This window comes from Equus przewalskii, chromosome 17 (genome assembly GCF_037783145.1).
Source record: "Equus przewalskii isolate Varuska chromosome 17, EquPr2, whole genome shotgun sequence".
NCBI lineage: Eukaryota > Metazoa > Chordata > Mammalia > Perissodactyla > Equidae > Equus > Equus przewalskii.
Window position 1 is genome coordinate 30,783,417 of NC_091847.1, and position 26,064 is coordinate 30,809,480.

Consider the following 26,064-nt stretch of genomic DNA (forward strand, 5'->3'; position numbering starts at 1 on the left):
ACTCCATTCTAATGGAGGACATCTTCCAGTATCTTTTTTTTGAGGCATTGCGTGTCTGAAAGTATTTTTATTCTACCCTCATATTTGATAGACAGTTTGGCTGGGTAGAGTTTTAGGTTGGAAACTTTAATCCTTCTGACTTTTGAGCATCTGTGCCATTGTCTTCTAACTTCCATTGTTGCTATTGAGAAATCTGATGTTCTTTATTTTTTTGCTATTATAATTTTAAATTTTAATTTTTTTGTTCTCTAAATATTCCTTTTATATAGTATCCTGTTTCTCTTCTTGTTTCATAGATGCAGTACCATCTCTGTGAGGATATGTATTTCCTTCCCCTTCCATTGTCTTTGTTTCCTCTGAGTTCCTTTTTTTAAGTTTGTTTTGCTGCCTCTTCTCAAATGTCTTTATTACTTGACTATCCATTTATATTTGAGTGAGCTCATTTATCTGGTGGTGTTTTTTAGATCAGCTTTCCCATAAAGTAATTCTTTAATCTTATTCCTAGGTAGCTGACAAGTGTTTTTGTTTTTTAGCTGAGTTGGGGGATGGGGATTAGGGAGTAACATGGCAGTGGTAGGAGAGTTCATGGTTCAACATGTAGAGTTTCTCTTAATCTTTCTCCTTTGGTGTGGAGCCTTGTACTTTGCATAAATGTGTCTGGTGCTCCAGAGTCCACAGGCTCTCTGAATCAACCCTTGCAGATTAAGCCTTTGAGTCTTCTACAATTTGGGAGGAAAAGTAGTTGCCTAATTGGGTAAGGGAAAGGTCTAATTATCCATATAACCAATCTTCCTGTTTTCAGAAGTGTCCTACCCCCTCTTTCAGAGAGTAACTGTTGATTTCAACTCTCTAAGTCTTTAGGTGGGGATGGGGAGTTTTCCTCTTTCTTGTGTCATCCCCCTTACCCCTAGCCATTTTATATTTCAGTGTTCTTTTGTTTGCTAATGTGTCTTTTATAAGTCTGAAAATTGGATTGATAATTCTTACCTGCTCATTCTTGTCATCTCTGAGGATATATGCCATTTGAAAGAAAAAAAATTGCTTTGCCTTTATGTTAATGATATTTCAAGACTTTCTGCCTTATTTAACCAGAAGACATCTTTATGTTTATATTTCTATTAGAGGAAATCTGGCCCAGATATGCTTTAAACCCTGAACCACTTTATGGGTCACTGATCACCTATGGTTTGGCTCTATGAAAGTAAATTACTCATCTGTGGTCCATTTCCTTTGTTATGGAATGTCACATGATATCAAGTATGGCATAGGAGGGTCCACAGACACATAGACACAGGGAATTAACATCTGTAAATACAGAAATGGGTTTTTGTGAAGAGTTCTAAATTCACAGAATTAAGGTAGGGAAATTAATCAGAGTTTGTACAAATCCTTGAATTTAAAGCACTTTTGTTTGGACTTCATTCACTGTGTAAGAGAGTACATATGCCACATGTGCTCTTGCATCCTAGTTGTGTAAATAACAAGAGGGAAGAAGGTGAGTGAAATAAACTCTGGTCGTTGAGTATGTATAATCTTAGGGGCCATATGATGGAGACTGAAGTATAGAAGTTAGAATGTTCTGGAGTGAAAAAAGCATAACCACTTATAAAATAGATTTGTGGGGCTTTAGAAGGGCAAAAAATAACATTCTTTTCCCTTTCTACTTTGGAACTAATTGAGAAACAGACATAGACATACAAAATTTCAGCTTTATTACTAATAAAAGTGGTGTTAGAAGGCAAGACATATATAGCCTGAATGGACAAACTTACTCCACCATTGGTTGGTAACTGATGGAGCAGGTCTCCCCATACAGGGGAAAAGTTGGCCTCTGTGCTTACCACGCAGTAATGTAATGCTAGAATGCAGCCTCTCCAAAAGAAGGAAGAACCACGAAAGAACATGTACCCCCAGGTGTTGAGCTGATAGGTCCTTCTCCCAAGGTCACTAATCAGTTTAAGTCATTTCTTCCTTGGCTGAGGAGAGAGTTAAGTGGTGGAAAGAAACTGAAAGTATTCCTCCTGTACTTTTTCCTCCTGGAGATTTGAGTAGAAATGTGGGGAACAAGTGTTTCCCCTTAACATATAACGTATAATGGGCATATTATGTAGTAATAATAATAATAATTCATAGTCATAATAATATCATGAAGTAATGGTTGGTAATTGACCCATCATGTGCTGCATTGAATTACATGCCACTCACTTTGTGCCATGGTTGGTAAAACCCCATTTAATCTGAAAACTTCTTGCTGTTTTTTGGCTCAGAGAAATTTTCTTGTATTCTTTCTTTTCCTGGATTCTCTGTATTTTCATTCCATTAGATAGCTATGCCTCTTTAATACTTGCATATGAATACAGTCATGCACCACATAATGACGTTTACGGTCTGCATATACAGCGGTGGTCTTACAGGATTAATACCCTACAGCTTATACGTGTAGTAGGCTATACTGTCTAGGTTTGTGTAAGTGCACTCTAGGATGTTCACACAATGATGAAATCACCTAATGATGCATTTCTCAGAATGTACCCCCATCGTTATGTGACGCGTGACTGTATATCCAAACAAAAGACAATCCAAGGGACTTTGAAAGATAATTTTAACTGGAAGTAATATTTGCTTTACCAGCTAATTGTAGACCAATTCTCTTCTGTATATTCTCTAAGCTGTAACCAGTCAACTTGTAAATGCTTTCTTTATATATTCAAACAGCAGGATATACTTACTTCCCTACCTACACAGAAGCTGTCGCTCCCCCTGCCAGAAAGCAACTACATTTCCCTGAACAGTGGTATCCAGCCAATGCTTACTGCAGGGAACTTTCTGATCTGCTTTCCTTCCCACTTCCTCATTCCTTTTCCTGGTGAACGTGCACACTCTCCAGTTCCCTCGTTTTTCTCTTTTTATTATTTACTGCTCAGTTAACTTCACCATAGGAAGCCTTCTACACACACACACAGACACATGCCCTTATTAACCTTGTTCTTATCTTAATTCTGTTGATCAACTGCATAAAGAAATTTTCAACCTCCTGCCTGCTTCCTCTCCCTCTTTTTTAGCGGGGGAAGGATTGTTTTGCTTGTTTTGTTTGGTTGACTGGCTTGTGAAACTAACTCACTATTTTTAAGATTTATTTTTTAACTGGAAAAAGCTTTCTGGCTTTCAAAAAACTTACAGAAAATACTTTGTAGTTTAAAAGAATCTCTTCTTGTATGGTTAAGAAATGCTGTTTTTGTTCAACAGCTTTTACCCGCTCTTTTTTTCTTTTAAGTGCTGTGCAGGGAGTATACAAGTATGGCTAAAGTAATCACTGCTTTTAAACAATTTGTTTTTTTGTCTGGTAGAGGAGATAATCCATATAATATGAGATAAAGAGAGGTATGGATGAAACACACTATAGGTGTTTGAAAGCAACAGAATACCTGAATCTATAATGATACTCTTGTATAGTTTTTGAATGGAAAAAAATGGTAGTGTTAGAAAACTTAGTGCTAGTGCAAGTCTTTGCCCTGGTTCTGATTTAACACATTGTCAGACCTCCTATCAATTCTCACTATTAATTTTTCTGAACTATTTCTTCTTGCTCCTTCCGCTGCCTCACAAGCCAGGGCTCTGGCTTTTGTAAGAGTAGCATAAGAAGATAGAGCAGATAGGAGGTGGAGGAATGAGAGGTGAGTAGGATTAGGTATGTGTGTAGAAGATGGACATGTAACATTTGCATATATAGCCTAGCTCTTGAACTTCGACAACTTGTGTTAACTTAGAAATTTAGTATGTCAGCTTAACTCTACTTGACGTGTTTTAAAACCTCTCTTCTTCTAAAATTTAAAATGTCCTCTAGTTCTATCAGATACCTGATTTTATTAACTATTTGTTTTTGGTCTGTGGACTAAAGGCAGATCATTAACTCTCAGGATGTCCATTTACAAATACAACATTGCTATGTAGAAGAAGAGTAATTTTTAGTGATCTGTATAGTTTATGTGGTCCGCATCATCTGTCACTGAGTTTCATGCAGATTGGATTGACTTTTTAAAAGCATACTCTTGAATTATTGATAATTGTATAATAAAAACAATACATCAAGATAGGGAAAAATAAATTTTATTTTCAGGAATATTTTAAATGAGTCATACTTATAAAATGTTCTGTGTCATTAGTTCATCAATAGCTATAACTTGTCTGATTTGTTAACTGTATTGTATACTGTGTGATACAAGTTTAAATGCAATAAAATTTTTACAAATTTTAGAATGTAAGACTCATTGGGAGATAAAATGCTAATCAGACTGGTTGTGACAGTTAATTTAGTATGCATAAAGCACTTTGAACGCTTCCTGGCCAATAATGAACTTGTGTATAAGGTTATATGTGTTAGCTAACTTTTTGTTTTTGTTGTTGTTACATAGTGGTATAATTTTTTTAAACAATCAATCAGAATTCGAATTTTTGCAGTTTAGTCATATGCTTTGTAATCAGTTATTTTTGCCTTTAAATATTTTATGCCCATCAGTACTATCTGTAGTGGGAGCCTGATTTTACTAAAATTATACACGTCTGTTCCTGTTACTGTGTTACAGACTACCTTTAAGAATGTCATGCTGAATCTGATAATGCCAGGACATTTCACACAGTGTGAATGTAGGATATTCATTGGTGTGTAGGCAGCCTTTAAATAACCAACCTGTTAGTGATTGGTATTTCTTTGATTGCCTGGCCCTAAATCTTCACATGTGATTTCAACATATACTTTGTGGCACTTTAGTTTTTTTCTCCCTTTATATTTTAAGAATTAGTACATGTGCGTGCTTAAAATCTTGAACAATAAAGAAAAATTTTTAGTTCTCTCCCCCATCCTTGAACCCTTACTCCACATCCCTCCCAGAAGTAGAGAACTATTACTAATTTCTTGTGTATCTTTCCAAAAATATTCTGTGCACTTATAAGCATGTATATATATTTTTTCTCCTTACATTTAAACCATATCTTAGTGCACTGTATACACTATTCTGTACCTTATTAGCTTTTTTCGCTTAATGTTGATGAAGATTAGTTTCACTCCGTATCGGTATACATATGTCATGGTCATTCATTCTCAGGGCTTCAGTCTATTCCATGTATGTAGAAACTGTTATTTATTTATCTAATCCCACATGCATTGCTTGTTTAATGTTTCTTCTTACAACATCATAACTAATATTCTTGTATGTATATCTTTGTTTCTGTGTAAGTTTATCTATAGGATAAATTCCTAGAAATAAAATTGCCGAGTCCAAGAATATGTATTTTTAATTTAACTAAATACTAGTTTATAAATTTCTCCTCAGTGTTTGAGAAGGTCTCCTTCCCTCATTCATTCCAAAATAGTGTATTATCAAGTTTTAGATCTTAGTCTATCTGATGAGTGGAACATATTATCTCATAATTGTATTTGCATTTACCTAATCAGTTTTATGGCTTCTGAGCTTCTACCTTCCCATACAGCAATTTCCCCCTGCATTTTCTTCTAGTATTTCTATGTGTTTTATTTTTTACTATAAAATTCTGTTCAATATATCATTTATTGATATTAGGAGTGAGGTAAGAATCCAGCTTAACTTTTTTGAAGATAATTAGTCTATCATGCCATCAGTCCCCCTTTTTTTTATTTTTGTGAGGAAGATTCGCCCTGAGCTAACATCCATTGCCAATCCTTTTCTTTTTTTTGGCTTGAGGGAGATTAGCCCTGAGCTAAGATCTGTGCCACTCTTCCTCTACTTTGTTTGTGGGACATCTCCACAGCATGGCTGATGAGTGGAGTAGGCCCACACCTGAGATCTGAACTTGTGACCGTGCATAGAACTTTAACCACTTGGCCATGGGGCCAGCTCTCTCTTTTTTTTTTTTTTTTTTTAATAAAGATTTTATTTTTTTCCGTTTTCTCCCCAAAGCCCCCTGGTACATAGTTGTATATTCTTAGTTGTGGGGCCTTCTAGTTGTGGCATGTGGGACGCTGCCTCAGCGTGGTTTGATGAGCAGTGCCATGTCCGCGCCCAGGATTTGAACTGACGAAACACTGGGCTGCCTGCAGCGGAGCGCGCGAACTTAACCACTCGGCCACGGGGCCAGCCCCCTGGCTCTCTTTTTTTTAACAATCTGTTTTATCCTCAGTGACTTGAAATACCATTCCCATCATATACTTTGTACTTGAGTTTATTTCTGGATTCTTAATTTTGTTCCATATCTTCTCATGATGCAACCAAACTACCTTCTTGATAAATACGTATCTTTTTTATAATTGCTGCTTTTCATTTTATATTTTAGCACGTATTTATGATCTTTTATTTTTAAAATAAGAAATTAGTCTTACTGTTTTTACTGTTCTTTAAACTTTAAATCATATATAAATTAAAATTTATTTTTTCTTCCACTGTGCACTTAGTCTCTGGAACCAATTTTTAGATGTCTGTTCTTGAGCTTCTCTTTGGTCAATGCATTATACTTTAAGAGTGTTCTGTGGTCAAATATAAACACTATATAATTTCTCAGTTTGAAGAATTTTTCTTTTCTTTTCTAGCCTTTAATCTAGACAACGAGCAACCAGATTATGATATGGATTCAGAAGATGAGACCTTATTAAATAGACTTAACAGAAAGATGGAAATTAAGCCTTTGCAATTTGAAATTATGATTGACAGACTTGAAAAAGCCAGTTCTAATCAGGTACTGTACCTTGTAAAAATATCTCTTGTCTTACAATTAATCCAGTTAGCTTTATTTTGCATTTTCTTTAGACCTAAGTATATTGCATTTTACTATCTCTTGAATTTCTTTTCCTGACGTCCTAGAATTTCTGTTTACAGTATTCCATGAACTGAATACTTAAGCATAATTTCTTTGAATAGGAGTGTGAAGAGTACTGTTCTGACTTTTTCTTGTTTGGATATAAAAATAACACTAGTTACAATATTATAATACCTTATTGATCCATTTCATAGGTCTTTTTTGGTGCTTCAATAACTAAATTTGCTTGGTTGGGTCTCTGAGGCAGGCATCTCATATCAAATCTTTCTTATGTGCTCAGATTTATATTAAGGTCCTCTTAGTACCATTTTAAATGTATTTTAGTTTTACTTATTTATATATTATTTAGTTTTACTTATTTATATATTTAAAGTTTTAAGTGAAGGAAAAATTATTCAAAGTAATAAAGACTTCTCTTTAGTGGGACATTCTATATATAGTATAGAGAATTCAAAATGGTATGGTCTTTCTGGAAAGCAGTTAGGCACTGTATGTCAGTAACCTTAAAATGTTTATACTTTTTGATTTAGTAACCCTATCTCTAGGAATCATTCTTAAGAAAAATAATTAGTAGGGCCAGCCCCATGGTCGAGTGTTTAAGTTCGCACGCTTTGCTTTGGTGGCCCAGGGTTTCACCGGTTCCCATCCTGGGCGCAGACATGGCACCACTCATCAAGCCATGCTGAGGCGGCATCCCACATAGCACATCCAGAAGGATCTACAACTAGAGTATACGACTGTGTACTGGAGGGCTTTGGGGAGGAGGAGAAGAAGAAGAAAAGAAGATTGGCAACAGATGTTAGCTTAGGTGCCAATCTTTAAAAAAGAAAAAATTAGTGAAAATGTCAAAGATTTTTGAACAGGGGTATCAGAATAACTTATAAATTGTAGGGTGGAATATCATACAGCCATTAAAAATCATTATTTTGCTGGATATCTAATGCCACAGGAAATTGCTCATTATATCATGTTAGATTTCAAAAACAGGATACAGAATTGTTTAAGTGAAAAACTGAATAAACGTTAAGTATTTACATTTATATGTGTGCATAGAAAAGAAGAACAAGAAAGTACAACAGGATGCCAACAATGGTTGTATTAGGTGCTGGAATTATTGGTGATTCTTGTGTTCTTTATTCTGTTTTTCTGTTTTCAAAATTTACTATAATAAGCATGTGTTGATATTGCAATTAGATTTTAAAATTTTTTAAAAATAATTGTTGGCATGACTGTGTGGTATATAATATACTAATTGTTATTAATATAGAAAGAAGTTACAGATATAGATAAATAAGCTTTTTACAGTAGACTGTTAAAAAGGTTTCACTAGTTTATCCATACAAATTTTTTTTCCCCTCAACTCCCTAGTTCTTTAAATCCTTGAAGCATTACCAGCTTTTCAGAACATTTCCCAAATTTTTCCATTGTGAAATGATTTTGCTGCATATTTATAGCCTTTCTACTGGTCTTTCCCCCGCACTTTGATGGCAACTATTATCTAGTGTGCTATCCGAAGAAATACATTGAAAGCTGAATTTTGTAAAATTCAATTTAATTGATTTTTTGAGAGATTATTTTACTTGGGTTTTTTAATTGGAAATTTATTTTAATTATCAAATTAATATTCATTATAATTAACACTCACAGTTTTCCTAGGATTTTGATCATTGGCATCAGATATACTCTCAGTTTTTCTTCTTTATATGCAAATTTTCCTAGCAATCCAAGGCTTGATCGGTCTTTTGGTATTTCTCCTATTTTCCATGGTTACTCTGAAATTACTCATGGTGGCTGAAATTATATCATCACAAGCCTTCAGCTCTCTGTTCTGTAATTTGCTTTCTGTCATTCAGTCAGTAATCTTTATTTAGTGCTCAAGTGAACAAGACACGTGGCAGAAGTTCTGCCCTTGTGGCCTTTATTATCTAAGTAGGGACAGGATAAACAAAAAGCATGTAAACAATACACTTAACAATCCACATATATTCAGCACCATCCTATTTTAGTTCTCTTTGCTCGGTGACAAGCTCCCAGGCCTAAAACAACTGGCTAGGCTCAGAGCATGGTAGCATCTGCTTTCAGCAGTGGAGATAAAGGTGGAGGCTTTGACATAGGAACAAGATAATGATCCTGTTATTAGAACTGAGGATTAAAGATACCAAAAGGCTGTCGTCATTCTAAGTCCTTGATCTGTGAGTTCATAGATCTCTTTATTTTCCCTTTTTGGGGGCTAGGATAGTACCAGACCCCAGGGCGACGAATCACATTTGTGGTTAAACTGGTATTTATTAGGTAGGTAGAGAAAGACATAAAAGATGGACTGAGGCAAAGCTTCTGCCCCCATTATTCTGTGGAGGCTATGGCAATGAAGTCGTTATTGAAAACTTCTGTGGCCAAATACTGTGATTATTTTCAGCCTCCCTCTGTTTATCTTATTTGAGCACTCCTTATTTCTTGAAGCTGTCAGCACCTTTGGTCTTTTGAATACAATTCATTCCCTTCTGGTTTTCGTATTATTTTCCATGACCATTCCTTCTAATTTTCTTTTGCTCACTCCTTTTCATTTAACTCCTGCAAACATACAGGCGTACAAGGAAGAGTTAGAATTAGAAACTTAGGGACTAAAGGAAAGGGATAAAAAACACATAACTCTGTGAGTTTTGTGAGTCCCTGGAAAGATCAGGAAATACAGTACAGGATCATCTGGAGGTAAGGGAGCAAGTTAAGTTTTGTAAAGGTTAAACTTGAGAGGTCTGTGGACCATCTAGGTGGAGATGCCAACAGGCAGCACAAAAAGAGAAACGAGAAATCCTGGAACTTGAGAAAGAGGTCAAGGCTAAAAGTGTGTGTATTGTTACACCCACAAAAATGCTCACTGAGGTGATATTATCCCAAAATACACAGGATAAGTATACCAAGGACAGAATTTCAAGACGCCCTGATATTTCTGGAATATTTCATCTTCAATCATCTCTTTTCTCATTTCTTCAGTCTTTCTCTCTTTGCTCAAAAATGTGCCAAGAGTTCTTGTTTCCAAGAGAACCCTTTCATTTGACCCATCTGGGTCAATAAACTACCACTCAATGTCTCTTCCCTTTTTTTGTCACAGGTAAATTTTCAAAAGATTAGCTGTACTGTTTACCTTTTACTCACACCGCCATCCATTTTAGGTTATTTAAGATCACCAATGGCCTCCTAATTGTTATCCAGGAGGCTCTTTTCAACCTGTATCCTACTTAATATCCCTGTAGTATTGGATGCTGTTGACCTCTACGTTTCCTGATTCTTGTCGTCTTCTTTCTTCTTCTCCTCTTCCATTGCTCCTCTACCTCTTATTTGTTCCTATTTCCTTTGGTATCTGTCCTCAGAATTTATTTTTGTGTCTTAAGCTACCAACGCAGGCACTCCTAGGTGGTGTGTTTTGTGAGACTCATCTGTCTTACTGCACTGATACTCAGTTCTGGAGTTCTTCCTTTGTTCTCTTATTGTTTCATTTGTATTTGTCTTACAATAGTTGCCATATTGTAAATTTCTTTAAGTAGTGGATTTGTCTTAAGAGTTTTTTTCCTTATCTTCCCCACAACCTATAACACAATTATGGGCTGATAGTAGTTGATTATTAACCACTTATTGCTTAATTGACTGTTTTATATATAAAAAAACATTAATTTTTACATGTAATTTACTCATTTGTATATTAAAAATGTACTTACTAAAATTGCTAGACCATGAGTTTTGTATATAAACAAACAAAATGATCCTTATCCTCATGGAGCTAGTAGCAGTCTAGAAGAAAAGCCCATGTAGCAGGATAATTTTTATCTCCCCGTCCCCAAATGCCCCAAATAAGTAAATCAAGTAAGTCACACAACTCAGAGGTGTCTTGAAAATAATAAATTTACCGCAGATCTTTTTGCCAGTTAAATGCTAGTTTCCACACTTTGTAGTTGATGGGTGGAAGTGATAAATGGCAGAACTTTTTTCTTAGGGTATAAAAGTAGTAGGATTCTGATTTTGTGGATTTTTAATCATGTGGCAATTTGATTACTTTATCAGCAGATAGTTCTTGCCCACCTGAATTGATCCGGTCACCATGATAATAGATAGGCAGTGATATTAGTTGCCTTAGAATGGCTACAAAAATAATTTTTAAAGAATGATTAAAGCCAAAGTTATACAATAAAATAAAAATTTGTCGTATAATATAAAAACAGCAGTTGACTAAGAAAATACAGTTAAGGTTGGGAAGAAATAGCAGGATATTTAACTGTAAACTGGGTATTTTCTTATTTCCTGAGATGTAAAGAAGGTACTTAGTGACCAGTCAGAAGGACATTTCTACAAGGGAAGGAAATCTGAGGCAGTGTTTTAAACCCCTGACACCACCTGTGGGAGGATAGGAAGCAGTGTTGTTTTGATAGTATTGTTATATAAGAAACTCACTACTGCTCTGCTGGCTGATGGAAAGTGACCTTTCCTCCTCCCTACTCTAAGATTAGGTTAAGTTCTTAATTTGATTAGTGAAGGTTACAAAATTTTATCAGAAGCAGAATGACCAAACAGCTGAAGCACATGTAGCGTATCGCAGCATTGTTTCCTTTGGTCCCCAGATCACATGAGAGCTGCCAGTGATGCTGTGATGCTGTCAGCAGGTGGTAGAATTCTATTAGATCCAGAAAGCTCGATTCTTATTCTGCCACTGTTCCTGTAGACTTTAGGGGGTATATATCACCATTCCAGAGAACTTCACTAACAGTAGGAAGGTGTCCATTTAAAGTTGATATTTGGAAATACTGGTTCTTTTGGCTTGATCTCATGTTTCAGGTTCTGGCCCTACACTTTAAAGACCAAGTTACTCAGCCTCTTAGATGCAGTTAAGCTGACTCCATTGAGACACTTGAGTGAAGCGTAAAATGGCCATTTGTAATTTTACTGTACTAAACGTAATTGTCACGTGGACTAGAATACTTGAGTTGATGTTGTCAGTGTATTCTCTTCCTTTGATCAGACCATCTTGGCAGCCAAATTATAATAAGAAACCAACTAATAAGCCGTGGTAATCACTATCATAGGACTGGAAGTCCAAATGATCATTACATTTATTCCATGAAATTATATCAATGTAAGTCAGATCATATCAGAAATTTATTTGGTGGGTCATGCTTTCTTCAGATGACTTCATGCAAACTACAGATCAATTAGTATGTTGATCTTATAATGTCAGTGAGAAAATTTTTTCCTTCATTTCCAAGTTCTAGGGAAACATTTCTTAGAGGAGATATGTCAACTTGTTTTGAAAATGAATCTTCATCTCTAAAATGATAAAAGTGAAAAATTGGAACAACATCGCTTCAACAGGGTTTCCAGTCCTGAAACTCCATGATCTTTTTCTGAAGTTCACTGTTAAGTGGATAGGTGTAACCCCTAATCCATCCTGCTAAACCTGATTGGCCTGTCTGATCTTCATGAGGAGCAAGAAAACGGATGTCACCAAGCACATTTTTACAAACTTTAGTTTGGGGTATGTCAGCATTATACTGGCTGCATTGATGAAGAAGAAGTAGATGACTGAGATACCGATGTCAGAGCTCCTAGGGGAACCATTTTAGGGTCACTGTCCCGGACATAACAATGTCATTAGCAGAATGAGTGTTGAGAAAAAGGATTGTTTAATACTTAGCCAGCTTCGATAGAGAAATTGCTTTTATATGTAATTGGTACAAGAAATTCAAAATTACAGTGTTGAAACTTCTGGAAACATGCTAACTTTATCCTTTTATAGTTTCAAAAGAGGCATATTATATTTAGTTGCAATACGTTAAAGAATATTCATCTTTTATTTTGAAGGGAGGTAAAAAGAAACCTTTATCTTCTGGTTTCTGTTGAAAAACAAAAACAGAAAGAAGCTAGTAGACTGGTGAAAACTAGTGGATCCTCAAATGTGTAGAGTCACAGAATATAAGAATTTTGAAGGACCCTGAATGTCTGCTAGTCTAAGACTTATCTGAGGCATAAATCTGTTGTAGTCTTCCCAATTATCATTCATCTGGGCTTCTTAAATATTTTAAGTGGTGAAACTCACTTCCTCTGAGGGCAAAATTTCAATTTTGATAAATCTCCTTCTTAGTAGATCCTTTATTAGATTGAATTGAATTGTATTTTCTGCCATCATGATATCTGATCATAATTGTTAAACTGATCACATTTTTTTCTATAGGTATAGTTTAACTTTGATTTCTCTTTTTCAAACATTATAGTAGATGACATTTTGTATTTTTTCATTTAGCTTGTAACACTTCAAGAAGCAAAACTGCTGCTAAACGAAGATGATTACCTTATTAAAGCTGTATATGACTACTGGGTGAGAAAACGGAAAAACTGCAGGGGGCCATCCCTCATTCCTCAGATAAAACAAGAGAAAAGAGATGGCTCCACCAACAATGACCCTTATGTTGCCTTTCGGAGGAGAACTGAGAAAATGCAAACTCGAAAGGTAATGTGCAAATTATATTTCATTGAATGTACCTTAATTGTATTTAAGACAATTAGTTTTTTCTGCTAATAACTTGAATAATTTAAAATAATTTGAACATGAAGGAGAATTGATGACACTGTTGAACTTTGTTAAAAATCCTGCTCTTCATTAGCTTCTATTGGCCACTTTTTACAGTGTTTATCTAATACCGATGCCCTTTGTAAATCTACTGATAGTACCATTTTAGGCTTGCAGTTGAAGTGATGTGAGGAATTACGTGTCTTTATGTACCTCGAAAGTTTTGAGTTCTTCAGTAATCTATAAGTTCTATACATATCCTTTGGGAAGCTTAAGAGCTCACAGTTCCTTTGAAACCATATTCTAATTCTTGCAAGTGAAAATGGACTTTACTGCATCTAGCTATTCTGGGGTCGTGGGAAGTAGGGAAAGGTTCATTTTCAAGCCTGCTCTGCCAACAGTCAGAAGTAACACAGTGGAATCTTTTTCTCGTTTTCTGAATTGTCACTTGTGTCAGATTTGAAATTGATGAACTTGTCCCCATCTGGCTTTCAGAAGCAGTGTGAGCCAGAATTTTAAGAGAAACAGGGTCTCATGCTGTGGAATGACATAGTATAGAGGAAAGCATTATTTCAGAGGGATATTCGCTCCCTTCCATTTCTCATAATTAACAGTAAACATCATACATGGTAACAAATTCTCTAACATTGCAAGGTATTAGAAACATAAATGTAAAAACCATGAGGAATTATAATTGGAGGCAAACATTTTCTGTGGATTTCTGTTTTTCCTAACATTGAAAGCTTGTCCTTGTCAGCTGTTAATATAACAGCTGTGAAGCGTAGCAGCTGCCAGGGGTAGTATGTTTTAGGAGAAACTCTCCTGCTGGTTAACAACCAGAGTTTCTGTAACTATTTCTTGGATTTCCCAAGTGTAGAGGACATTTTCTAACCCAGGCAGAGTTTTCGATTTGAGGTTTTAGTTCTTAACTAAGGAAATCTAAGATATTTTATGAAGATTTAGCATCTTGCATAGAAAAGAATAGAATAAGATAAGTTTGTAAGTGTAGTAAAAATTTATTAAAATGCACTATTGGACATGAGGAAGAGAGGTTTATCTGAACCATTGAAAAATCTGAACTACCAATTGCTTTTTTAAAGAAATGTAATTGATTCAGATATATTGCAAAACAGATTTTTGACAACGTCTTTTGAAGGAACAATAAATACTATTGGACTTTTTTTAGTGAATAGATATAAAGTATTTAAAATTAGCAGTATTTATTGACATATAAACAATATTCTAAATGTTTAAATACGTTTTATTCTTAAATAGATTAAATCACTATTTTCTAACTAGGACATATTGAGAATTGCTAGTAACAGGTTCCTGTGTTAGGTGCTTCACCATCGTGTAATAACTAACTAGTACAGGCTTTTCCTGATACTCTGATTCCTACCCTTTCTCTTATCTGTTATTTTCATCTTCCTCTGCGGAGTGGTACATTTTCTTTTCCAGTGGTCTTTTTATTCCTCTGTTTCCAGTTCTAGGACCAAAGACTATTCCCTTTCATGCACTCTGTTGCTGCTTAGAAATGTTTATGAGTTTCAAAATGAGAAAGTTGGGAAAGCAGTCAACAATGAATACCCCCTAGGTGTTCAGGAGGTGGGCAAGCGTTTTGATATGCAAAAATGAATACAGCTAGCAAAGCTTCTCTGCTTCCTTTTCTATTTCCACAAAATTAAAAACACTTGTATAGCTGATGCAAAGGGTAAAGTAAAGGACTTCTGAAATATTTCCTTAGCAGTCTACAATTTAATTTTAAGTCACTAAACTAATGTTTAATTTGGGAGTGCTTAAGTACTTGAGGACGTTCTTAAGTGAGATCGTCTTAAGGCACCAGCATGTCTGACTGCACTGATTGGGAAATCTTGAATCAGTGTACATGTTTAATATGTTTACCGCATAGGTACAACTGTTAGCGTTTGTGCCTTCTCTTTTCTCTCTGTGTGTCCCAGAAGCAGCAAGATAGACAGGAGAGGAAACTCTCAAGGTGGTGGTTGTCAGTCTGGCTGCATGTAACAATCACCTGTGAATTATCCTTGGTTATAAAAAGATTTATAGTTAATTCTAAAGTGCAGCAGTTTGAGAACCACTTTCCTAGAGATTTGGCAGTAGGTTAGAACTATAGTGTGTAACTGGAATAGGAAGAGGGGAGTTGGCCTGCAGCAGACCCAGTTATGAGGAAGAGTAAAGGGAGTGAATGGAAGTGAATACAGAGAGTAGAGCCGTCTTAAAAGCATAGAAAAGATGTCAGTATGAACTCATGGTTTTTAATATAGGTCCGGCTAGAAATACCTATTCTAGGTATGCCTATTTCTAGGTATGGAGCTGTGCATGTGTATGTCCACACATATATTATAGACATATTTTCTAGCTCTCTTCACTGACAGGGTCTAGAAGCAATGACACTCAGTAGCAGTGGGCATGCTAGCATGTAGATGATTTTAAATACCATTTTCTGTTAAAAGGAACCAGGCCTCCTTAGAAAAATGGTTGATTCCAGTTCTGGGGCTGGAAAAGTATAAAGATAAGCTTGGAACATTCTGCTTTGCAAGAAAATAAGAATGTGATTGACGAATGTTGGAGCCGTGTTAGAAAACCTCAGGAGCTATCTTGAAGGGGGACTCCACTGATCAGATGTAGGAAAGTTTGAGTGTCAAAATAAATAAAGAGAGTAGTGGCTTATAACCCCTGAAGTAAAGTAATCTGTGAGTCGATACCTATATAAATGGATGGATGGATGGATAAATGGATGAGATGATTGATAGATAGATAGATAAAAGAGAAGGGAACACTTTTCTTTACAGTAGATTTCCAACTTATAAATGTCAGTGGAATGATGCAGTTTGAAAATCATCATTTTGCAACCACCATAGTAGTAATTGTTCCAGGCAAAAGTTAGGATCGATGGATATTAAACTAATGGGGAGAAATTTGATGAGGAACAAGATACTTAAGTAGTCCCACAGCCAGATGGAAACTAGACTTTTAGTGGTGAACACAATGCAGTCTATACAGAAGCTGAAATATAATAATGTACACCTGAAATTTACACAATGTTATAAACCAATGTGACCTCAATAAGATAATTTTTTTAAAAAAGGAAAAATAGTAATTTGACTAGAGAAACCTGGCAGATACCGTCTTAAGTGATCAAAGTTAGCATCAGCACTAATGGGACAAATAGTTAAATGCCCATCATTTAACCCCCGATATAATGAGACAGGGACGTAATATCACTTCTGTGATAGTCCTCCCAAAAATACATAACCTGAATTTAATCATGGAAAAACATCAAAGAAACTCAAATTGAGGAACGTTATACAAAAATAAATGCCTCTACTCTTTAAAAATGACAAGGTCATGATCACCATAGAAAGACAGGGGAACTATTCCAAATTATAGAAGATTAAAGAGACATGACAATTAAATGCAATTTTAATCCTGAGTCAGATCCTTGACCAGGAAAAATAATTTCTTTTTTTTTACTTTTTATTAAGATTATGACAGTTTACAACCTTGTGAAAATTCAGTTGTAGATTGTTGTCAGTCTTGTTGTAGGTGCACCACTTCACCCTTTGTGCCCACCCCCACACCCCCCTTTCCCCTGGTAACCATCAGTCAGTTCTCTTTGCATGCTTAACTTCCACCTATGAGTGGAGTCATACAGAATTTGTCTTTCTCTATCTGGCTTATTTCACTTAACATAATACCTTCAAGGTCCAGCCATGTTGTTGTGAATGGGACTATTTTATCCTTTTTTATGGCTGAGTAGTATTCCATTGTATATATATACCATATCTTCTTTATCCAGTTATCTGTTGATGGGCACTTAGGTTGCTTCCATGTCTTGGCTATTGTAAATAATGCTGCGATGAACATAGGGGTGCATGGGACTTTTGGAATTCTGATTTCAAGTTCTTTGAATAGATACCCAGTAGTGGGATGGCTGGGTCATATGGTATTTCTGTTTTTAATATCTCCATACTGTTTTCCATAGTTGCTGCACGAGTTTGCATTCCCACCAACAGTGTATGAGGGTTCCTTTTTCTCCACAACCTCTCCAACATTTGTCACTTTTTGTTTTGGATATTTTTGCCGTTCTAACAGGTGTAAGGTGATATCTTAGTGTAGTTTTGATTTGCATTTCCCTGATGATTAGTGATGATGAGCATCTTTTTATGTGTCTATTGACCATCCGTATATCTTCTTTGGAGAAATGTCTATTCATGTCCCCTGCCCATTTTTTGATTGGGCTGTTTGATTTTTTTGTTGTTGAGTTGTGTGAGTTCTTTATATATTATGGAGATTAACCCTTTGTCAGATATATAACTTGTAAATATTTTTTCCCAGTTAGTGGGTTGTTTTCTTGTTTCAATCATGTTTTCCCTTGCCTTGAAGAAGCTCTTTAGTTTGATGAAGTCCCATTTGTTTAGTCTTTCTGTTGTTTCCCTTGTGTGAGAAGACATGGTGTCCAAAAAGGTCCTTTTGATACTGATATCAAAGAGTGTACTGCCTATATTCTCTTCTAGAAGGCTTATGGTTTCAGGTCTAATCTTTAGGTCTTTGATCCAGTTTGAGTTTATTTTTGTGAATGGTGAGAAAGAATGGTCAATTTTCGTTCTTTTACATCTGGCTGTCCAGTTTTCCCAGCACCATTTGTTGAAGAGACTTTCTTTTCTCCATGATAGGCCCTCAGCTCCTTTGTTGAAGATTTGCTGCCCACAGATTTATTTCTGGGCTTTCAATTCTGTTCCATTGATCTGTGCACCTGTTTTTTGTACCAGTACCATGCTGTGTTGATTACTGTAGCTTTGTAGTATGTTTTGAAGTCAGGGATTGTGATGCCTCCAGCTTTGTTCTTTTTTCTCAGGATTGCTTTAGCAATTCAGGGTCTTTTGTTGCCCCATATGAATTTTAGGATTCTTTGTTCTGTTTCTGTAAAGAATGTTATTTGGATTCTGATTGGGATTGTGTTGAATCTGTAGATTGCTTTAGGTAGTATGGACATTTTAACTATGTTTATTCTTCCAATCCATGTGCATGGAATGTTTTTCCATCTCTTTACATCATCATCAATTTCTTTCAGGAAAGTCTTGTAGTTTTCATTGTATAAGTCTTTCACTTCCTTGGTTAAATTTACCCCAACGTATTTTATTCTTTTTGTTGCAATTGTGAATGGGATTGTGTTCTTGAGATCCTTTTCTGTTAGTTCCTTGTTAGAGTATAGAAATGCTACTGATTTATGTATGTTGATTTTATACCCTGCAACTTTGCTGTAGTTGTTGGTTATTTCTAATAGTGTTCCAACGGATTCTTTGGGGTTTTCTATATATAAGTTCATGTCGTCTGCAAACAGCGAAAGTTTCACTTCTTCATTGCCTATTTGGATTCCTTTTATTTCTTTTTCCTGCTGAATTGCTTGGAAAAAAATTGCTCTGAAAACTTGCTCGTTATTAACACATTTTAATAATAAAAATTGTTGCATTGATGTTCTTTATAACAGCAATTATATAAATATATATAGCAATTATATTTGTTGCTATAAAGAACATTAGTGGGACAATTGGTGAAATATGAATAAAATCTGTAAATTAGATAATAGTTTTCTATCAATGTTCATTTCCTGATTTCGATAATTGTACTGTGTTTATATAAGAGTTTATCATTGTTTTTAGAACATACACATTAAAGTGTTTAGCAATAAAGGGGCATTATATCTTCAATTTTTGTTGAAAATTTTTTAAAGTACTACTCCTAGTAATTTATATATGTGTGTATGTCTTTATATATGTACATGTATATGTGTCGTAGTCCATTTGGGCTATTGTAACAAAAATACCATAGACTGGGTAGTCTAAACAACAAACATTTATTTCTCACGGTTCTGGAGGCTTGGCAGTCCAAAATCCAAGTACCAGCAGATTAGATATATGGTGAAGGCCCACTTCCTGGTTCATAGCTGGTCATCTTGCTGTGTCCTTACATGGTGAAGTGGACAAGAGAGTTCTGTGGGGTCTTTTTTATAAGGACACTAATCCATTCGCAAAGACTCCACCCTCATGACCTAATCACCTTCCAAAGGCCCCACCTCCAAATACCATCACCTTAGGGAGTTAGGATTTCAGCATATGAATTTTCAGGGCACACAGACATTCAGTCCATAACAATGTGTGTATACATACATGTGCATGTAAATGTAAAATATTAACCTTTGTGGAATTGGGATGAAGACGTATGGGGGAATTCTTTATACTATTTTTGTAACTTTTTTGTAAATCTGAAATTATTTCAAGAGTAGAAATGACAGGGCTGAGGAAAGGAAAAATTAGGAAGGGTAGTTAATTTGGGCCTAAAGCAAGCAGGAAATGAACGAGTAAGACAGGACAGATGCGCATAGTCCAAGAGGAACACTTAGTGAAGAGGGGGGCAATCTTAAAAGGTTCTGGTGAACTTTTGAATAACTTTTGAGTGTTGTTCAGCTGGCATGTAGCCTTATATTTTGAATCTGTATGTTTCTCATTCTTATTAGACTTCAAACCTTTTGAGGATAGGGGACATGTACAATACCCTGCACAGAATGAGCACTTTAGTATTTGCTGTTGATAATGTTAATTTTTTTCAGTTGGGAGGTTTTATTGCTGCCTGTTTACCAAAAAAGAAATTTGCTTAAAACCATGTTTTAGATTTTTGTCTTTTGTCACATAGTACTTACTGAAGGGGAAAAAAAGATTAATTTCCTTTTGGTAAGATAAAAGGATGACCTATTAACATAGCATTTTTAAATATTCAGTATGCAGTAGCTTATTGAGACTTAGTTTAGGTCATGTTTTTTAGGTGATGATTAATTTTCAAATACAGGAAACAATATACAAAAAAAAGAGCAAAACTTCAATTTTTTTCTAAAGTTTTATTTTCTGTTTTATAATCATTTAATATGAAACCTGGCTGTCTTCAGGTTCTTTCTCATGTCATATTTCATTATTAACTCAAGGATGGAAAGATTGCTTAATGAGGGGTGGTAGTGGTCTATTTTTAAATAAATAGTTCCATGCCTAATATAAAGTAAGCATTCTGTGACTGATTGAACAAAATATTTTATATTAACAGTAACTTTTATATGCAGATAGATGCTGCTGATTACAACCCAGCCTTCTCTAGTTATTAAAAGGACTTTCACTCTGTGAGTGAGTTCAAGTTACTTCTTATACTTCAAAGTAAAAGCTTCTTAACAAATCTCTGAAATTCAGAATTTTCACTAAATCTCTTTTATGCTCTGCAATGAGGTCTTATTGGACTGAATCATCATAATCCCGTTCCTTGAGATCTTTCGTATTCCTACTTTCAGTTTTGTATCTGAGTTTCTGAAGTGAAGGTTTGCTTGTCATTGTGAATGTTTACATTGTCGTATATTGACAGTGTTCCAGCTCCCAGTTACAGAGCTGAATGGATGCATAGAGACTCATTTTGGCTATTTTTAGGCAACCTTGATTTGACAGATCTGTTTCTCTGTCATTGGAAAATACCTTGCTACAATATGAATGGACTACATTTTCTGATACACTAGGTGTTATTTCAGGCAGACTTTAAAAAATTTGTTTACATTGGAATTATCCCTTCTATGTCATTCAATCTTTTTAACAGCTGGCTATGGTTTTTTCTGAATATTTATTGAGAGATATTTGCTTGTACTTTTTTTTTTCAAAGGCTGGCTTCTGAGCTAACATCTGTTGCTAATCTTCTTTTTGGGGTTTTTTCCTTCTTCTTCGTCTCCCCAAAGACCCCAGTAGATAGTTGTATATTCTAGTTGTAGGTCCTTCTGATTGTGCTATGTGGGATGCCACCTGAGCATGGCCTGAAGAGCAGTACCATGTCCATGCCCAGGCTCCGAACCTGCGAAACCCTGGGCCACTGAAGCAGAGCACGCAAACTTAACCACTCAGCCATGGGGCCAGCCCCCTATTTGCTTGTACTTTTAATTTAAGAGTTAAATAAGTAGGTTGTCTTATGTAGTTGCTGTTAGGTGATTTAACATTTTTTAGCATTTTGCTTTTATAGAATGAATTTGGGTCTGATAAGATTTTATTGAATGAAGCTTAAAATATGGATAATTGCATTAATTGTTTATTCTTCTAAAATTATTTTCAATAGAATCGTAAGAATGATGAAGCCTCCTATGAAAAGATGTTGAAACTGAGACGAGAGTTTAGTAGAGCCATAACAATTTTGGAAATGATTAAGAGAAGAGAGAAAACAAAACGTGAATTATTGCACTTAACCTTAGAAGTTGTGGAAAAAAGGTAACATTACTGCTATGGCATACTGGTAGCAGCTTTAGCCAAATGATGGACAAAATATAACCAGATGAGATATATATATATATATCCACCCTAGACTTTAAAACAATTGAAATTGATTCTCTAACAGAACCTACATTTTTTGAAGAATTGTGGTTACTAGGGTCTTTTTAGTCAGATTGTTACCCATTTGGATTGCAAATTTGGGGGATATTTTTGTATGTAGTCTAGATCCTCTAATTCACTGATTTTTTTTTTTTTCAGAATCATTGAATTTTATTTAGAAAAGAATTTAGAGATCATTTTATCCAATTTTCTATGGTTTCTATTGAATAAAATTTGAGGGAAATGAATGTTTAATAGATTCTATTTTCTGAGTAGTTAGAAAACATTGTTTCATTGCATTTTGAAAATTTTTACAAAACAATTACATTCTATAATGTAATAGTCCTTTTCCTGCATAATTAAATGGACTATACTAAACCTAACAGAATTTTGTGTGATTACTGAAGTAAATATTGTAAACATCATTTCCCAGTGTTGGAAAATATAAAATATATAAGAAATTTGTCTTCTGTTTAACTTAGAGATTTGAGTTTGTTTTTTGTGTTTGTTTTGTTTTTCGCTAAATGCCAAACATGAGCTTCTTTGTTCCTGTAAATTTTCTCTTTTAAGAATAATCTGATTAATTGTTGCTCCATTTGATTACTGGTGTTCCAATTAATTGGGGTACCGTTGACTTTTCTTTCTCTTCTTTATTTTTAAACTATGTAACATTTTCTTATATGTTGTTACCTCTTCAAGATATCACTTGGGAGACTATGGTGGTGAAATCCTTAATGAAGTGAAAATCAATAGATCAGAAAAAGAGTTATATGCCACTCCAGTGACTCTTCATAATGGAAATCATCACAAAGTCCAAGAATGTAAAACTAAGGTGAATATCCTCTGGGGAGAAGCATGTATGGTAATATTGATCAGAAAATTATTGGTTTCTGCTGTTGTCTTATAATAGTTTGGTTAAAGAAGAAAGTAATTAAGATGTATGAAGTTCTTACTATTTGCCAAGCACTTTTCTAGAAATTTTTACATACATAGAGACTCATTAATCCTTATAACAGTGCTTTGAGATAGATTTTTACCTCTATGTGACTTCTAGATCCTATAGCTGTTAAGTGGCAGCTTCAAGATTTGAATCCAGGTCTAGCACCAAAGACCATATGCTTTCCACTATGCTTCTGCTTCCCTAGTGAATAGAGGTAAAGTTCAGTTATTATTACTAGCCTTAGCAAATTCTGCATTGTAGTGGTAGGCATCAAAATCTAAAATTAAACCTTTGTTCATTGAGACTATTGAAAGTTATTCTTATTGTCATCACCATTGCCAGAACCAGCATTTACCAATTGCTAACTTGAGTGATTTGAAAAAGTTTTCTAATACCTAGATCATAATTTCTTCCTAATAAAGAGCCAGACTCAGTGATTACTTTAGTCTCTTAAGCTAAAGAATTATATTTATTCAGTATTCACTTGGTACATAAAAGTATTCAACTGAAATATACAAAAATTACTAAAACTCTTAATTTCAGGAATTTAGATTTAAGTAAGACACAGTAATGACTGAAGCATTTAGATGGAGCTTTACTATGTAGCAAGATTTAAAAAGTCACATAGGGTGTTTGTGGAAAATTCATCTTTTAAAAATGTACATAATCCTCATTTTTCATGGGTTTATTCTTAAAGGTCAAGGAAGAATATGGAGTGGGAAGACTCCTCTTTTGTTCAACTCATGTCGATTCAAAGTTCTTTCTTATTTATCACAGGCATCTAGCCCACCTACCTGATTCCCTTTAAATCACACTTGCCTCTATAGTCAAAAACATTATCAGTGCAATAAATGTTGTTTATAAGGTATTTTTTAAAATCCGCATTATATAAATCAGTGCTTTTTCTAGGCATGTGATTGGTAGGCATAGAACCTGAAAATCTCAACCCAAAATTGTTGACAGAATCAGCCTTAGAGATATGGTTGCATTCATTGTTGCTCTACCCCATTACACGTAGTTAACTATGTTTACTTTGTCACACATGCCACCATAAAATATAGGTAGTTTTTAAGAAGTTGAGGTTTTCTTTTCAATGTCGTAGCTGTACCCATTGTATGAAACTGTTTATATCTCACTAAATAATTGGGCTTAAAATTTAAGCAACATTTTCATCGTGTGTACCATTTTTGACCCTAAAGTAGTTTTAACAAAAATCTGGGCTACATGGGGAAATGTATAACTTCCTAAATATTTTTACACTTTCATATTACTTGTACTTTGGTGCTTAGAAAGTCATTTTTAAACTTTTTAAAGTGGTAGATCTCTATTTATTAAAAAGAAGTACCAGTATGTTAAAACAGATACACACAAAGCTACTCTGTTGAGGGGAGGCAGGGGGCTGGAAACCTACCCTTGTCAGTTAGTCTTTTTGCCAGGTGGCCCCTCAAGTACGACCACTGAACTCTGGGGTACTTAAGAACAGTTTGAGTATTGTTCAATTGAGGCAGTAATTATACAGTCTAAAAATTAAAGGTTTTTTCTAGTTATCTTTTTTTCTCAAAAACACTACTACATATAGACATTTTTAAAAGTTGGAAATAAGGTTAGAAATGGATTTATAATATAGTTTGTTATTTTAAAAATAAAGATGATTTTAAATTTTCATCATTAATTAATACAGTGGCTTTAAGTAAAATTCAGGTTGAATTTAAATATTTTTTAAATGCTGGATTGCATAGTAATAGAGTAGTATTTTAAAATCACTAACATCTTAGTTTAAGTATTAATAACAATATATAAAGCAAATTTAAGTACCATAATTATTTTTCATAACTTGCAGAAAGTAAAACATTTTTCAATTTATGATCACGTAATAACTTTTGCGTATTAAAAACAGTAAATAAATCACCTCCTGGGTAAAAATGTATGTTTTTCAAAAAGCAGTATAGTTTTTCATAATCTAAAATTATTTTCATTTTTTCCTTTTGGGGGAAAAATCGTCATGTAAAACAGCATCCGCATCATTTGTCTTTGAAAGAAGACGCTTCTGATGTGGTTCGTCAAAAGAAGAAGTACCCAAAGAAGCCTAAAGCAGAGGCTCTGATAACATCTCAGCAACCCACTCCTGAGACGTTGCCTGTGATCAATAAGAGTGACATTAAGCAATATGACTTTCACAGCTCAGATGAAGATGAATTTCCACAGGTGCTTGTTTTAAAACTATTTTCAAAACATTTCCTTCCAGTCTTTTACATTGCTATATTTTAAAACGTAATTGACATCTTAAAGTTTTGATTCTTGTTTTCTTCACCTAATGTTATAGCATAAACATTTTCCATATTATTTAGTAGCCATTAAAATGGTATTTACTTTCTTTTATTTCCTGTCCATCAGTTCGATAGAATTTATTCTATTGTGGAGCATTTAGGTGGATTTCAGATTTCCCTTTATAAAAATGAGCATCTCTATCTTTTCCCTCTGTATTTAAAATAGTTTATTAGAAATGGAATTACTGAACTAAAGATTAGCAATATTTTAAGACATTTAATACATAATTGTAAATATTCACCAGCAGTAATTCCATTTTTACCATATTCCACCAGCATTGTATTTTATAGTGTAAATTTTACTAATTTATTTGGAAATAACTATTTGTTTCTAAAGAAGATTTAGAATTGATTCCAGCTTTAACTTGTGAAGATAATCCTTTGATTTATATTAAACAGTTTTATAGCAAAGTGTTTACAGTTTTATAATCCTGATCTTACTTTCATAAGTGCTATTTTTAAAATAAGACCTGTTTTAGTATATTAAAGGATCAAATTTTAAAAATATTGCTTAGCATCTGATCTAGCAATAGCCTGTTTTTTCTTTTCTATATAGTATAGTTAATCTAAAGTGAATACTGTAACAAACAAGCTTTATCATATTTGATTTACTTAAAAAAAATTTTTTTAAACTAATATCACAGATATGTTTGGAAGCAAGACCGTTTATAAAACACTTTATTGTTATAACCGTTTAAAACCTGGAGTTTCCGTAAAATGTATCCCCTGTGGCTAGATTGTATTATTTTTACTTTTTTGTCATTGATTTAGTTTTTATACCCCAGATACTATTTTAGCATTCACATGCATTGTAACAAATGCACAAAGATGTGTTTAATTTAGTGTGCTCTTGAAAAGGACTTAGATGAAATCATTTGTTACGTTTGTCAGAGTATCATCTGGTTAGACTCAGGCAAGGCTCTGAATAGCCATAGGATGTTGGTTAGATGACATTTTGAAGGAATAAGAGAAGTAGTATCCTAGCAAATAATAGTTTTCCAGATAGCACGTGTAGGGAAGGGCTCTAGGCGGAGAAAACAGCCTATTAGAGGG

The 26,064-nt window shown here is 34.5% G+C and overlaps 1 protein-coding gene across 2 annotated transcripts in view; it reads left to right on the forward strand.

The window, feature by feature from the left end:
• Positions 1–26,064, forward strand: part of EPC2 (enhancer of polycomb homolog 2) — a 129,811-nt gene that overhangs the window by 84,678 nt on the left and 19,069 nt on the right. For both annotated transcript variants that reach the window (XM_070579698.1, XM_070579700.1), the window contains 5 exons: positions 6,560–6,705; positions 13,073–13,279; positions 21,494–21,642; positions 22,444–22,576; positions 24,698–24,889. In XM_070579698.1, the coding sequence (XP_070435799.1) occupies positions 6,560–6,705; positions 13,073–13,279; positions 21,494–21,642; positions 22,444–22,576; positions 24,698–24,889 (827 nt within the window). The remainder of the gene's footprint in view (positions 1–6,559; positions 6,706–13,072; positions 13,280–21,493; positions 21,643–22,443; positions 22,577–24,697; positions 24,890–26,064) is intronic.